Source organism: Cervus elaphus, chromosome 5 (genome assembly GCF_910594005.1).
Source record: "Cervus elaphus chromosome 5, mCerEla1.1, whole genome shotgun sequence".
In the NCBI taxonomy this organism is placed as follows: domain Eukaryota; kingdom Metazoa; phylum Chordata; class Mammalia; order Artiodactyla; family Cervidae; genus Cervus; species Cervus elaphus.
In genome coordinates, this window is record NC_057819.1 from 100791338 (window position 1) to 100806821 (window position 15484).

General features: G+C 48.0%; 1 protein-coding gene across 1 annotated transcript; it reads right to left on the minus strand.

The window, feature by feature from the left end:
• Window positions 1–12052: 12052 nt before the first annotated feature.
• MFSD6L (major facilitator superfamily domain containing 6 like) lies at window positions 12053–15071 on the minus strand. The gene has a single exon (XM_043903817.1). The coding sequence runs from the start codon at window positions 14099–14101 to the stop codon at window positions 12311–12313; it is 1791 nt and encodes a 596-aa protein (XP_043759752.1). The 5' UTR covers window positions 14102–15071; the 3' UTR covers window positions 12053–12310.
• Window positions 15072–15484: the final 413 nt, after the last annotated feature.

Consider the following 15484-nt stretch of genomic DNA (forward strand, 5'->3'; position numbering starts at 1 on the left):
CTCTGGGACTTCTTTTACATGTATGCTGGTATGCTCAATGATACCCCATAGATCTCCAAGGCTTTATTCATTTTTATTTATTCCTTTCCTTGGATGAGAGCTTCCCCAGTGGCTCAGCAGTAAAGAATCTGACTGTAATTCAGGAGCCGCAGGGAGATGCAGGTTCGATCCCTGGGTCAGGAAGATCCCCTGGAACAGGGAAAGACTACCCAATCCATATTCCTGCCTGGGAAATCCCATGGACAGAGGAGCCTAGTGGGCTACAGTCCATGAGGTCACAGAGATTCAGACATGACTGAGCGACACACACACATATTCTCTGAAGTGTGTAGCCCTTGAGTTCTGTTACCCACTTATCCCCATCTCCCACCTTCTTTAACTTCTTATTTCAGAGTCCGATTTCCTAGGTTTCAGTCCTGGTTCAGTATAATGTAGTGGTAAGCCACGAAACTCTAAAGATTTCCTAAATGCCTTGCTTATACATCTTTTACCCTCTGATGAGGACAGTCTATGTCTGAAGACACACATTCAAGCTTTACTAAACAGACTTAGCTTTCACTTCCTGAGTACACGAGGCCTGAAGGTCAGTCAGAGGTGAGTATCTGCAGCCTTTTCCCAAAGGTCTTTCCTAACCATGTAGATGTGCACAGTCTTCTAGATCCCTAGGGACATGGTGGAGCTTTGCAAAGTTCCCTGTGGTTTTCTAGTTCTCTGGGGCTTACTTTAAAACTGTTGTTGTTGTTGGCCAGGCTTTTGTTTGTTCCAACCAAAATCACAACCCTAGGCAACTGAGAAATGACTAGCAGATCACTATTGTTTTGGGTGATGTCCTAGAAATACCACCCTCACCGCCCCCACCCCACCCCACGAGCTGTGAGTTACATCAAATAGCCATAACACCTTGGGAATGGAGATTTTCCGGTAGCTTCTAATTTGGACAAAATACTGACTGTGCTCTGGGGCTTCCCAGGTGGTAAAGAACCCGCCTGCCAATGCAGGCGACATGAGACACGGGTTCAATCCCTGGGTCCAGAAGATTCCCTGGAGGAGGGCATGGCAACCCACTCCAGCATTCTTGACTGGAGAATCCCATGGAGCCTGACAGGCTACAGTCCACAGGGTCACAAAGAGACACGACCGAAGCGACTTAGCACGCAGCGCGCACACACGGACTATACTCTAGGAATGTGCCTTTAACAGAGCTCCACAAGAAATCGGTCTTCTCCATCAGCTTTGAGACTGCTAACTTTTCAAGGCTACTGGGCCAGCAAGCTGGGGAGGGAGAGAGGACAGGAATAGCCCCAAGTTAAAAGGCCACGGACCACTGTCTTGTTGAGGTTCAGGAGTTTCTCTTGGATAGATAATTTTCAGTTCAGTCAGTGGCGTTGGTACATTCTTAGAGTTCTAAAATGGTTGGCTTTAGTTGTATTGTCAGTGTTTTTGATGTTTTTGTGGGAGAGTGGTTCACCAAGAAGCACACTTCACTATTCCAGAAGTTGATCTCCCTAGAAAGCATTAAAAAAAAAAAAAAGGTGCCTCAGGAATATGGGAAATGAATTGAATTGAGGATGAAGCAATGAGATACGCAAGTTATATAAATAAATAATTATATATATTAAATAAATAAAAAAACCCAGCTAATTCAGAAATAAAACTGTGTACTAGAAGTGTGGCTGGGGAAGGGGCATGAGGAACTGACAAAGGGAGGAAACACTGGAGGCTGCTGAAATCATGCTAGAGAGCTTGTCCTTTTTAAGGAAACACATAGATTTGTTAAGAAGTTGACAGGGAGGCTTCCCTGGTGGTGCAGTGGATAAGAATCCACCTGCTGATGCAGGGGATACCAGTTCAATCCCTGGTCCAGGAAGATTCCACATGCTATGGAGTAACTAAGCCACAGCCCGTGCTCCACAACAAGAGAGGCCAGCTGCAATGAGAAGTCAACTCACTGCAACTACAGGAAGCCCAAGCAAAGCAACGAAGACTCAGCTCAGCAATAAATAAATAAAATGTTAAAAAGAAGTTGACCGGGGCAAGAATAAACATAAGTAAGGATCATGATAAGCTAGGGTTAACCATGAGAAGCGTGTAAATGAAATGTATTATTTTCTACAGAATAATTTGATTTTGCCAATGGAAAGTAGAAAATCCAAACTTTCTCACTGAAGAAAGGGCATTGGGAACCATTCCAAAGATGCAAAGGAGTAGAAAGAAAATATAGTAAACAGAAAACACAAAATGAGACAGTAGACGGAAGCCCTAACACAACATTAATAAATATAAATGAGGATAAATTAAACTCACAAATCAAAATACAGAGACTCTCTGACTGACTCTAAAATCAACATGCAATAATGTGTTTTTTTTTTTAAATAAGAGATTGTTAAAGCAAAATTGGAAAAAAAATTCTGGCACATTAAAAAAGAAAGAATTCCACAGTAGCAATTTTAATATCAGAAGAAAAAAATGAATTTAAGGTAAAAATTAACAAAGGGAAAATAGAGATGCTATATGCTAATAAAGAAAAAAATAAATTAAGGAGAAACAACAGGGAATTCCCTGGTTGCCTAGTGGTTAGGATTCTGGGCTTTCACTGCCATGATCTGGGCTCAGTTCCTGGTCGGGGAACTGAGGGCCCACAAGCTGTGCAGTATGACCAGAAAAAGAAGAAGAAATAACATCATAAACATATACACGCCCAGCAATATGTCCTCAAAATATATAAAGCAAAAAACAACTAAAATGGGGAAAATGGGGAGGAGAAAAATAGGAGTAGGGAATTAAGACATAAAAACTATTATGTATAATATAAGCTACAGGGATATATTGTACAACATGTGGAATATAACCAATATTTTATAATAACTACAAATGAAGTCTAACCTTAAAAAAATGTGAATCACTATATATGTTATACACCCAAAACTTATATATTAACTATACTTAAATAAATAAATGAATGAAAAAATGAGGGAAATGAATGCATCAACAGTTACATTTGGAGATGGTATCACAACTCTTTCAGAATAGGATACATCAAGCACATCAAAGATAAGCAAGATAGAATATTTGACTAACACAGCTAATAACCTTAAAATAAAATATATGTACACACATAACTCTTTATACTGACCCAACAAAGAAAATCTCCACAAATTACAAAGAATGACACTGGCTACATTTTCCAACCATAATGAATACAGTTAGGATTGAATAAAAGGAGAACTCTTAAAAATCTCATATTCCTAGGAAAAAATTAGAATTATTTTTGGGCTGAAGAGGAAATGACAAGGGAAATTATGAAATACTTAGAACTGAATTACAATGCTAAGGTTTGTGCTGAATTACAATGTCCAAATTTATACTAAAGCAGCACATAAGGGAAATTAAAACCTTGACTACATTTATTGGAAAGCAAGAAACACTGGGAATAAAAGGTGTTAGTGTGTAACTCAAGAAGTTAGGGGGAAAAAAAAGGCAGCAACATAGTGAACCCACAGAAAGAAGGAGGAAGGCAATAAAAATAATGGGAGAAATGAAAAGAGAGCAAAACAGTGGACAAAATTAACAAAACCAAACACAGGTCCTTCAGAAACATTAAATACAAACTACAGAAAAGAGTAACTAAGCAAAAAAGCCCTGTTCAGCTAAGTGTGGGATTTTTTTTGCCTGTGCTTGTTATCTTAAGGCTGCAAGTTGGTGCTTCTGCTGTGGAGAACAGTATGGAGGTTCCTTGAAAAACTAAAAGAAAGCTACTATAAGATCCAGCAATCTTACTCCTGGACATATATCCACAGAAAACCGTAATTCAAAAAAAATACATGCCCCCTCCATGTTCACAGCAGCACTATTTACAGTAGCCAAGACATGGAAGCAACCTAAATGTCCATCAGAAGATGAATGGATAAAGAAGATGTGGTACATATATACAATGGAATATTGCTCAGCCATAAAAAAGAATGAAATAATGCCATTTGCAGCAACATGGAAGGACCTAGAGATTATCATACTAAGTCAGATGGAGAAAGATAGGTATTACATAACTTATATGTAGAATCCTTAAAAAATGATGCAAGTGAGCTTTTTACAAATCAAACTCACAGCCTTAGAAAACAAATTTATGGTTACCAAAGGAAACAGTGGTGGGGGGGTGGGGCATAAATTAGGAGGTTGGGATTAACATATATATACTGCTATATATAAGGGTCTTCCCTGGTGGCTCAGATGGTAAAGAATCTGCCTGCAACACAGGAGACCTGGATTTGGTCCCTGCGTCAGGAAGATCCCCTGGAGAAGGGAATGGCAACCCACTTCAGTATTCTTGCCTGGGAAATCCCATGGACAGAGGAGCCTGGTGGGCTACAGTCCATGGGGTCACAAAGAGCTGGACAAGACTGAGCAACTGAGCACACACACAATAACCTATATGGGAAAAGAACCTGAAAAAAAAATGGGTACATAAAACTGAATCACTTTGCTATACACCTGAAACTAACACAACATCATAAATCAGCTATACTGCAATTTAAAATAAAAAATTTTTTAAAAGAAGAGAAAAAAATGACACCAGATAAAACACTGGTAAAAGGATACTGTGGAAATATGAACTGAGAGCTTCAAACGCTCCAATTTAACCTTGGCTAAAATTATAGTTGGAACGAAGGTCATAGACCACAGCTTGAAAGTCTCAGGAGGAATTCACTTTTGAAAATGCAAGGTATGATTCTTCATCCTGGCTCACAGCCTGGAGATGAGCATCGCCAGCTTGTGAGTTCCCCAAAAATCCTTCCATTTCCCAAACAGTTCAAATTCCTTGCAGGGTGGAGAACAACCCTCCGGGCCCTACAATTGCTTAGGCCTTGCTAAGTCTTTTTTTGGCCCTGTCGTGAGCATCCACAACTTCCCCTATCAGGTAATCAAACCTCCAGCCCCCGAAGTGAAAGCACAAGGCCTTAAACACTGGACCACCAGTGTTTTTAGTAGCTGAAGAGCGAAGGAGCAGCTCTTTGCTGAAGGAAGGAGGCAGCGGCCCTCCTACCCCAGGGCAACCTCAAGCTCTCTTAGCGCTACAGGAGCAGAATTGAGAACCTACTGTTCATCTCAGAAACCTCAACTCCCAGAGCCAAACTCAAGAGGAGACAGATTCTTCCTCCTTTAGACCTGCCTCTTTTACTAAAAAAAAATTGTGGTAAAACATACAATTGACCACCTTAAACATGTGTAAGTGTACAGTTCAGGAGAAATAAATCCATTCACGTAGTTGTGCAACCAACCTCCATCCTCTTTCACCTTGGAAAAATAAAACACCATGCCCATGAAACGACACCTCCCATTTCCCCCGGCCCCCAGCCCTGGTAACAACCATCTACTTTCTGTCTGTAAGAGTCTGACCATGGGGTGGGATGCATGAGACAGGTGCTCAGGCCAGGTGCACTGGGAGGACCCAGGGGAATCGGGTGGGGGGGGGTGGGAGGGGGGATCGGGATGGGGAATACATGTAACTCCATGGCTGATTCATGTCAATGTATGACAAAACCCACTGCAATGTTGCGAAGTAATTAGCCTCCAACTAATAAAAATAATTGAAAAAAAAAAAAAAGAGTCTGACCATGGGAAGGACCTCATGTTGTCAGCAAGCCAGGTTCGTCTGCCCAATGTGCAGTGAGCCTGGGATGCTGAGGTTTGCTACAGAGAAAGGGTCTGTTTAGGAGGCAGACAAGCCAGGAGATGGGACAACTTACCTCAGATCCACCTCCTGGAAGGCCAGGGCCTTGGGGATATTTACAGGATGAAAAAGCAGGGTGGTTTGAGGCACGCGGAGCGTGGGGAAAGGTGATTGGAAATGAGAAAAAGGTGAGGCAGTTGTTCTGTGCAGGTGCTGGTACAGCTACATCAGGCTTCCTCACCGGACCTATGTTCAGAAAAAGGCAGCATTTTTTGTTTCCCTCAACAGGGCACAAGGGTTTCAATTTCTCCACATCTTTGTCAACACTTGCTATTGTCTGGGTTTTCTCGTTTTTGCTTTATTTTTAATAGCAGCCATCCTAATGCATATGAAGCGGTGTCTCACGTTTCAGTTTGCATTTCCCTAATGGTTATTGGAAAAGACCCTGATGCTGGGAGGGGTTGGGGGCAGGAGGAGAAGGGGATGACAGAGGATGAGAAGGCTGGATGACATTACTGACTCGATGGACATGAGTTTGGGTGGACTCTGGGAGTTGGTGATGGACAGGGAGGCCTGTCGTGCTGCGGTTCATGGGGTTGCAAAGAGTCGGATGTGACTAAGCGACTGAACTGACTGACTGACTGAATGGTTGTTGGAGACGGAGAAGAGGGCGACAGAGGATGAGATGGTTGGACGGCAACACAGACGCAATGGACATGAACTTGGGCAAACTCTGGGAGATAGTGAGGGACAGAGAGGCCTGGCGTGCTGCAGTCCATGGGGTTGCGAAGAGTTGAACACGACTGGGCGACTGAACAACTACGAAATGGTTATTGAAGTAAAGCATCTTTTAGGGTACTTGTTGGCCACTTGTATATAGTCTAAGGCAAAATGTCTATTTGAGTCCTTTGCCTATGTTTCTAATCAGGTTGTTTGATTTTGTTGTTCTAGTTCTTTCTTTTTTTTTTATTAGTTGGAGGCTAATTACTTCACAACATTTCAGTGGGTTTTGTCATACATTGATATGAATCAGCCATAGAGTTACACGTATTCCCCATCCCGATCCCCCCTCCCACCTCCCTCTCCACCTGATCCCTCTGGGTCTTCCCAGTGCACCAGGCCCGAGCACTTGTCTCATGCATCCCACCTGGGCTGGTGATCTGTTTCACCATAGATAATATACATGCTGTTCTTTCGAAACATCCCACCCTCACCTTCTCCCACAGAGTTCAAAAGTCTGTTCTGTACTTCTGTGTCTCTTTTTCTGTTTTGCATATAGGGTTATCGTTACCATCTTTCTAAATATAGTTCTTTCTATATTCTAGATATGAACCCTTGGATCTTCAAGTGGGCCATGCAGCTGCTTGCCCTGTTTCTGTCACACTTAACACTGACTGTCGCCCACCCTGATCAAGGCTGAAGGAACAGAAGGGTAGCCTGTCTCAGGAAGAGATAACTGTGGGGCTGCTCTGGGCTGGCAGCGCTGCTGGTACCTGTGTTTGCACCCCGTCTCCTGGAGGTGTCCTGTCTCACTCAGAGCTAGCTCAGTATCAGTGACAGCAGCAGTGGCACCTGATGCTCGGGTTTTTTTTTTCTGTCTTTCCAGCTCCAGGAGCTACAGGGTCCTCAGGAAGCCGGCCTCACCCTGAGTTGGAGCTTTGGGACGAGCTGGGACTGGGTTTGCCCAAGGAAGCCAGTGGAGGCATTTCCCCGTGAGTTTGGTGCCCCCTGGTGGAATACTTCTGAACTGTGCGCTGACCCCCTCCCCCTCACTTCTAGTCTTGGTTTGGGTCAGCAGCCCTCCGCTTATGGCCCTCGGCCTACACCTCTTGCACATACTCCATGTGGAGCTAGAAAATGGCCTCTCTGGCCTGAGAGGATGCCCTCGCCCCTTGCACAGGGCAGAGGTGACACAGGAGCCTGGGGCTGCAGCCTATGATGGTGCAAAGCTAGAATTTCGATGACATTAGTATAGACAAGGCTATGGTCTTTCCAGTAGTCATGTACAGATGTGAGAGCTGGACCATAAAGAAGGCAGAGGGCCAAGAATTGATGCTTTCAAACTGGGGTGCTGGCGAAGACTCTTGAGAGTCGCTTGGACAGCAAGGACCAGTCGGTTGTAAAGGAAATTAACCCTGAACACTCATTGGAAGGACTGATGCTGAAGCTCCACTACTTTGACTACCTGATGCAAAGAGCCAACTCAGTGGAAAAGACCCTGATGCTGGGAAGGATTGAGGACAGGAGGCTATGGAGATGACAGAGGATGAGATGGTTGGATGGCATCAATGGACATGAACTTGGGCAAACTCTGGGAGATGGTGAGGGACAGGGAAGCCTGGCGTGCTGGGTTGCAAAGAGTTGGACATGACTTGACGACTGAACAAACAAACCAAGGATGAAGTTTCCTGCACTGAAGATGCCTGCTTGGGCCTCCCCCTTACATCTCAGACCTGCCCCCCCAAACCCCTGCCCTGGATCCCCTACCCATAGGCATGCAGTTCTAGCCCCCAGGGACTGCCTTTGGGTTCATGCCCTGGGACCCTGGCTCTGAGGGCAGGGGGGTCATCTAGGGCTGGGGCTTGGGGCTCCATGTGGCCAAGCTGCACAGCAGACCAGGGGCTCCTTGCCAGACTCAGAAATGAAAATAAACATCCAGAACCCACATCCCTTGGGTTCCAGGACACCATGCAGCTTTGCTGGGTAAGAAGGGCCAAAGCAGCGTGACGTTGGCTCAAAGGAAGGGATCATGTCATCAGATGGCACAACTTAAAAGATCATAGAGATCAAGATCTTGTTTTTCAGACTTGGAAGATGAGACCAACAGGTAAGTGATTTGCCCGAGGGGTCATATGTTAAGCTTTGCTTCTGTAGCAGAAGCCACCTCACCACATCACCCTCCCATCACAGACCACAGACTGCCAGGATCCAGATGACCTTCAATCCAGTCCAAACTCATGTCTCCAAGCTATTTCCCTAACAGAGCTGAAAAGAGAGTCAGGTTTCCTGAACTTAGCTCTGGAAAAGCCTTTGGATATTATGAATGCCTTCTGCTCTGCCCCACATCACAAGTATCACTAAACAGCCGTATCCCTGGGCTCAGTGACAGTCATCTGTTGTAGAAGGGAGCTGGCAGGCCTAGGAGTGTTTTTGCTATATTGTCTTCCATTTTTATGATTTAGGCGCTGGTTTTCTATCACTCTGGACTCTGCCATTTCTACAGACCTTTTCCCTCATCACCTGGGTTCAGAATTGCAAAGTCATCCATGATCCTTGGTACCTCCTTCTTCTCTGACCTCTACTTTATTATTAATCAATAACCAGGAGCTATATTATTGATTCCATCTCTGACACTCCTTTGCATACTGTATTAGTTTTCTCCAGCTGCCATAATAAAACACCATGGGCTGGGTGGTTTAAACCATAGATGTTTTCTCACAATTCTGGAGGCTGGAAGGCTGGTTTTGAATTTTAACCTTCTGAGCCTTAATTGCTTCACCTGTAAAATGAGTGGATGCTCTGACTTAATGAGATGGCTTTGTCTTAGCATGGATACCCCAGATTTTTGCCACTCAGGTTGGGGCCCAGATTTCTCCCTGAGTCCAAAAGCTCACTTCCTTGGTGGCTCAGTGGTAAAGAATCTGCCTACCAATGAAGGGAAAACAGGTTCAATCCCTGGTCTAGGAAGATACAACATGCCTGGGAGCAGCTAAGCCCACATGCCACAACTATTAAGCCTGTGCTCTAGAACCCGGGAGCCGCAACTATTGAAGCCCATATACCCTAGAGCCTGTGCTCTGCAACAAGAAAAGCCACTGCAATGAGAAGCCAGAGCACTACAACTAGAGAGTAGCCCCTGCTCGCTGAAACTAGAGAAGAGTCCACGCAGCAACGAAGACCCAGCACACCCAAAAATAAACAAAATTGTTGGGAAAAAAACAAAAGGTCACACAGAAAACTACCAAAACTGGTGTTTCCCAAGTACCCTCTAGGGAACACTAGTTCTGCAAGGTAGTGATCTGTGCACCTTGAAGCAGGTTGTGGTATCTGTTACGTCAGGGGAATTACAGGGCCGACAAAGCTAAACAAATTTGTTGGCTACGGGGCTTTCCAGAGTCTTTAAATGCTCATATGTATTATAAGTTTCTAAGAGGTGACATCATTTACGTCATTTCTTAAATTGTTTAGCCCAGAATTCTTTTTTAATGCCCCTACCCCCCACCCCCCATCCCGCTAAAATCAAGTGTTCTGTAAAACTCCCCTGGGAAATGATGGTTTAAGTCAGCCTGGGCAGAAAGGTTAATGGCTCCTCCAATTTTCACTTTCCTCTGAGCTGGAACAAACATGTGCTAGAACTCAGTATCTCTGATAGCCACGAGGCTGGCTGCCAGCTAAGAATTTCATTTACTTTTAACGGTATGAAGCTGAACTGATTGAATGGCTTTTCTAGAGTAAAAGTCATACATCTTGGGTCTAAGTCTTTGTGACTTGATCATTCCTTCAATATGCAAGCCTATTTGATCATCTCCATTCCTTTTTCTCCCTGCACTCAACCATCATGCCTACCCTGCTCTTCCTGAAATACTATTTGAACTTCTCACTTGACATTCAGCTTGACTTGTCTTGATCCCTGTGTATCGATGTTTTCTGTTGGGCCTGCCAGCTGGCCTTTATTTCTGGTTTCTGGAAGACAGCCTCTAAATTCTTGAAATTTCCTAAGGTATGAGTGTCATTGTTACTCTTGGTGGGTCTCTCTGGACCACACCTGTATTTATGGTAATGAGGTGGCTCTGGGAGGGCCCCTGGTTTATGTTAATGAAGTAACTAAAGATAGGCCCTGGTTTATGCTAATGAGATGACTCAGGACGGGCCTCTGACTTATGTTAATGGAGTGACAAATGAGGGACCCTAATGCTAATAAGATGACTCAGAAAGCTGCCATGCCAGATAGACCAACCACAGCTGGAAGAGAAGTTTGGGGCTTTGAGTCCTGTGACATCAGCCTGATTTCTGGGAAGTGGACAGTGGCTAAATGACTCAATGAACCATGCAGCTATAATGGAGTCCTGGTAAAAACCACAGATGCTGGAGTCTCCCCAGTGGATATTGGTGTGCTCAGAGGTGAGGGGTCCTGATTCCATGGGGACAGGACTTGGCCACTTCACCTTTGGGACTCTCTGAACCTCACCCTATGAGTCTCTTCTCTTGGCTGTTCTGAATTGTATCTTTTGTCTACAGTAAAACTGTAATCATTCATGCAGTGCTTTCCTAGGTTCTGGGAGTCATTCTAGTGAATTATTGAACCTGAGGAGGAAAGTAGGAACCCCAAATTTTGTAGCCAGTTGGTCAGAAGTGAGAGTGATCCTGAGGACCCCCAAATTTGTGGCTGGTGTCTGAATTGAGGGCAGCTGTGTGCTTCTTAACCTGCAGTGTGACTTCACTAGCTACTAGCAGTAGCTAGTGTCAGAAACCATTGCAATTATGCTGAATGCAAGGAATTGGACATAAAAGGGTACATTCTAGGAACTTCCCTGGTGATCCAGTGGCTAAGATGACAGCACTCCCAATGCAGGGGGCCTGGGTTCGATCCCTGGTCGGGGAACTAGATCCCACATGCTGCAACTAAAAGATTCCACATGTCCCAATGAACACTGAAGATCCTGTGTACCGATCCTAAGACCTGATGTAGTCAAGTAAAATTTTTAAAAGATGCAGTGGATGATTCTGATTGATTCATAAGGCTGTTGTGGGCGGTCCAATGGCACAGGTAGCATGTGGACCACCTGTAGCATCCTGGCTCTGGGGGTAGTATAGACCATCTGTAGCATCCTGGCCGTAAGGAGGCTGCCGCACCCTCATCAAAGAAGATGCAAAAAATCTCCACGTGCTCTTACGTGGTAGAGTCTGCAAAATTGGGTCCAAAGGACGTGAAATGACTTTTGCTCTGACCAAAATATGGGAGACAAGTTTAGGATCCTACTCCTGGTGACACACACACTGGAGAGAAAGAATGAAAACCTATTCACCTCCACATCCATCCAATACACATTACACTTCCCATCACCTTCTCTTATTGGAGACTTAAGTATCTGGGTGTGAGTATGGCACTTGTATATCAATGCAGAGAGAGACAGGCAAAGAGAAGAGTTTTGGTTTCATTACCATCCTGACCTGCCCTATAGGATAGGGCTCATGCCTTAGGATCTACAGGAATGCACGTGACTTACCAAAGTCGTGGCCTCCTCTGCCAACTGAATCCTGCAGGTCCCATCGCCTTCCCGGCCCCATCAGCTTCATCTGAGCACTTCAGCCACAGCTGAAATCAACAACAAACCATGCAAAGCTTTTCCAAACCCCATCACCAACAGAGTGACTACAGAGGGAACATTTTTTGTTTTATAGCAAATGTATTCTTGCACCATTATTTTCAAAAGATTGAATGGCCAAAAGATGAATCTCCTTTTACTACAAAAGTAAAGAAAATCATGCAGTGAAATGACCCCGTGGAGCTTCAGCACAGACATGCTTCTCTCTCCCAGGGCTTCCTGCAGCCCTGCGGGACTCGTGGGCTTTGCCCTCAGCAGACTGAGTCTTGTCCATCCATCCGGCTCCTTCCCGGACCAGTGTGCATCCGGGCTCTGTCTCTCAGCCCCTCCAGTCAGAGTGGTCCTCCCTCATGGCCTTCACTAGCCAGTCCCGTTCGGTCCCCTGCTCAGAGTCACTTGTGTCACTGGCCTCCACAGCCAGCAGCTTGGAGTAGTTGATTTTCCGCTCCTGGGGCAGTCTGGGCTGGATGGACAGGAACAAGGCCAGCCAGAGCAACAGGAGGACGCAGCAGGCCTGGTAGAGCACAGGCAGGCTGAAGCGCATCACCACGAAGCCCCCCACAAAGCTGCCCAGGCTGGCCCCACTCTCACAAACGTGGCCTCGGAACAGGGCGCTCAGGGGTCTCTCTGTTCCAGGAGTGGCCAGGTGCTCTATGGAGGTGGTGACTGCCCACCACAGAGCCCCGTGGCTGAGGGCGCTCAAGATCTGAGCGGGCAGCACGGACCACCAGCTCCAGAGAAATGAGTAATACAGCAGCTGCCCCGCCAGGCAGCCCAGCCCCAGCCCCACTGTGCCCACCCTGGACAGCTTCCTAAGCAGCGGAGCTTTGAAAGGATGAAGCAGAATTTCCCCCAGCAGGCCCAGGGCCACCGAGAAACCCATGATCAGCTCGCTGCTCCCGTGGTCTTTCATCTGCCAGAAAAGGAAGTTCTGCACCGCGCTGGTGGCACCTCCTGTCAAGAAGATGGTGAGGGCCAGGATGGTGAGGTGGGGGTCGCCGACCACTAGGGACAGGGCTTTGACTGTCCTGTAGCTGGGCTCCTGCCGCCGGCAGACAGGGACGGGAAAGACGATGCTCACCAGTAAAGCCAGGGCGCTGACCAGGGAGTAGCCATAGAAGTGCACCACGCCTTGAGGGCCACTGGCCGCCAGGAAACAGTCCAGCGGCCCCACCAAAGCCGCGATGCCACACACGCCGACTGATGTGCCCAGCAGCCTCCACACCCATAGGCTTCTGTAGCGGTCGGTGGCGTCCACGAAATCCAAGTATTCGTAGAGGCTGTCGTCAGCCACCTGCTCCAGAGGGGACGTCAGCAGCTCCCAGAACACCACGGAGCCCAGCGAGAGGATGAAAGTCCACTGCAGCCCTTCCAAGGAGAGGCCAAGGTCTCTGCCGTCCCCCTTGGCTGCTGACTGGTTGGCTGGACTTGCCAGCGCCGTGCCCCCAGCAAACAGAGGGAGTGGCGGACTGACCACTCTAAAAGCACCTTTGCGGGGAGAACCTGTCACTCCTGGAGTGTCAGGATGGAGAACTCCGGGTCTGTTCCTGGCTCCTTGGGTGGAGCCCAAGGAGGAGGTCGGTGGATAACTGAAAGGTTCTTGGCCACTTTCCCCAGGCCCTTCTCCGAAGCCACGGGTTCCAGCGACCTCAGAACTCCTCTCCCGTGGGAGGCTGAGCACCCCTGCTGCGGAGTTGGAGGCTGGCTCTGAGGCCAAGGTGACAATCACAGTTAGTGCGACCCCCGGTGGTGGGCCCTCGGCGGTCAAGCTGTGGCTTCCATTACACCGGCGGTCCCCTGGGTCTCTGTCCAGGGGCGGCACCAGGACCATAAACAGGCTGGCCCCCGCCGAGCCCAGCAGCGAGGCTGTCAGGAGCACCCTCCGCTTCTGGTGGCTTCTGGCCAGGAAGGCACAGAAAGGAGCCCAGGAGGCCGCGATGAGGTGCTTGATTCCCATGAGGATGCCCACCCAGGGCGCGGCCAGGCCCAGCTGTCGCAGGTAGAGGGTCAGGAACGGGGTCACGCAGGCATCCCGGACTCCACACACCAGGTGAAAGAGCCTGGCTACCCTCAGCGCCCTGCTGATGTCCCACTGGGGGTTGGCGCTCATGGCTGCCCGGCTCCCTCAGACCCGGGCGGGCGGCGGCCGCCGCGTCCTGTCCCCCGGAGGGAGGCGGGGGAGCGAGCCGCAGGGCGCCTCCAGCCTCCGGCGGCGCCGCGGTCACCGGGTCAACGGCCGCCCCCGCCCCCACGTCCGGCCACCGGCCCGGAAGTGGCCCCGCCCGGAGGACGCGGCACCTCGGGGGCGGGGGCTGCGCACCTGTGGGGCGCACCTGCCACGTCCCACGGAGCCTCCTCCGCCGCACACACCTGCGGGACGTGCGCAGGTGCGGGAGGCTCCCGGGCTGGGGCCTGCGGGGTGCGCTCCAGGCCGCCCCTCAGGGCCCCACGTCGCCCGCGAGGCTGAGTTACCTCCCTGAACTGCTAGAGGCAAGGAAAACTTGGGGAGCGAGAATGGAAGTCGTGATACGACACCCCGCCCCCCCTTTCATACTCTTAAGGTGTTTACTCACTGGCCCCCTGATTAAGGACCATCCAGTTCCCCCTCAGGAACCGTCCCTGTCACCCTCACTGACAAATCCTGCCCCCTCCCCAGGCTCACCCGCTCACCTTCCTGCTTATTTTCCTCCACGGCAGAGTCCCTGTCAGACACACTACTGGCTTCTATTTCAGGGGTTTATCTTGTTGACTGTCTCTCTCCCATCAGAATCAAAGTGCTATTTTTGTCCCCAGGGCCTAGAACCGTCTGATTGGATGTGAGCTGCCCCTGGAAGAGGCATGACTTTAGGCAACACAATTTTCTCCAGTGGAGACATCCCCTGAGAGGGACTGACAGCCGAGGGAGGATTTGAGGTGGCAGCTCCTCCAGGCAGCCCTCCAGCACACCCCGACCCCACCAACATTTTGCATGTCCTGGGTCGGTTTTTATTTTGGGCCACATGTGTGATCTTGGTTCCCCAACCAGGGATCCAACTGTGCCCCCTGCATTGGAAGCACAGAGTCTTAACCACTGGACCGCCAGGGAAGTCCCTGGATGGTTTTAAATTATCCCTAAGAGTGACTTTTGTCCAGTTTGGGGATACACACGCCAGAGGTGGCTAGCTGACATTTCATCCAAAAGTCATACTCCAGAGGCATTAATACTAGCACATGAACAATCTTAGATCAACGGAAGTGGATTTATTAATTATCCCGATAGATATTGGCAAAATTTCACATGTCACATGGATTGTTTATAAATTTTTTTGGAGGCATTTCCTCCCTTTGTGAACAGGGTATTAGAATCCAGAGATTCCAGCAGCCCAAACCCTTTGGAATAGCAGCCTTTACTCCGGGAAGGCCCAGTGTTCAACAACAGCTGTTTGGTGAACTTTTCAAGCAAGATTTGTTCAGAGCACCTAATTTGGCTGGGGGTGAGGAGGAAGGGGCTACT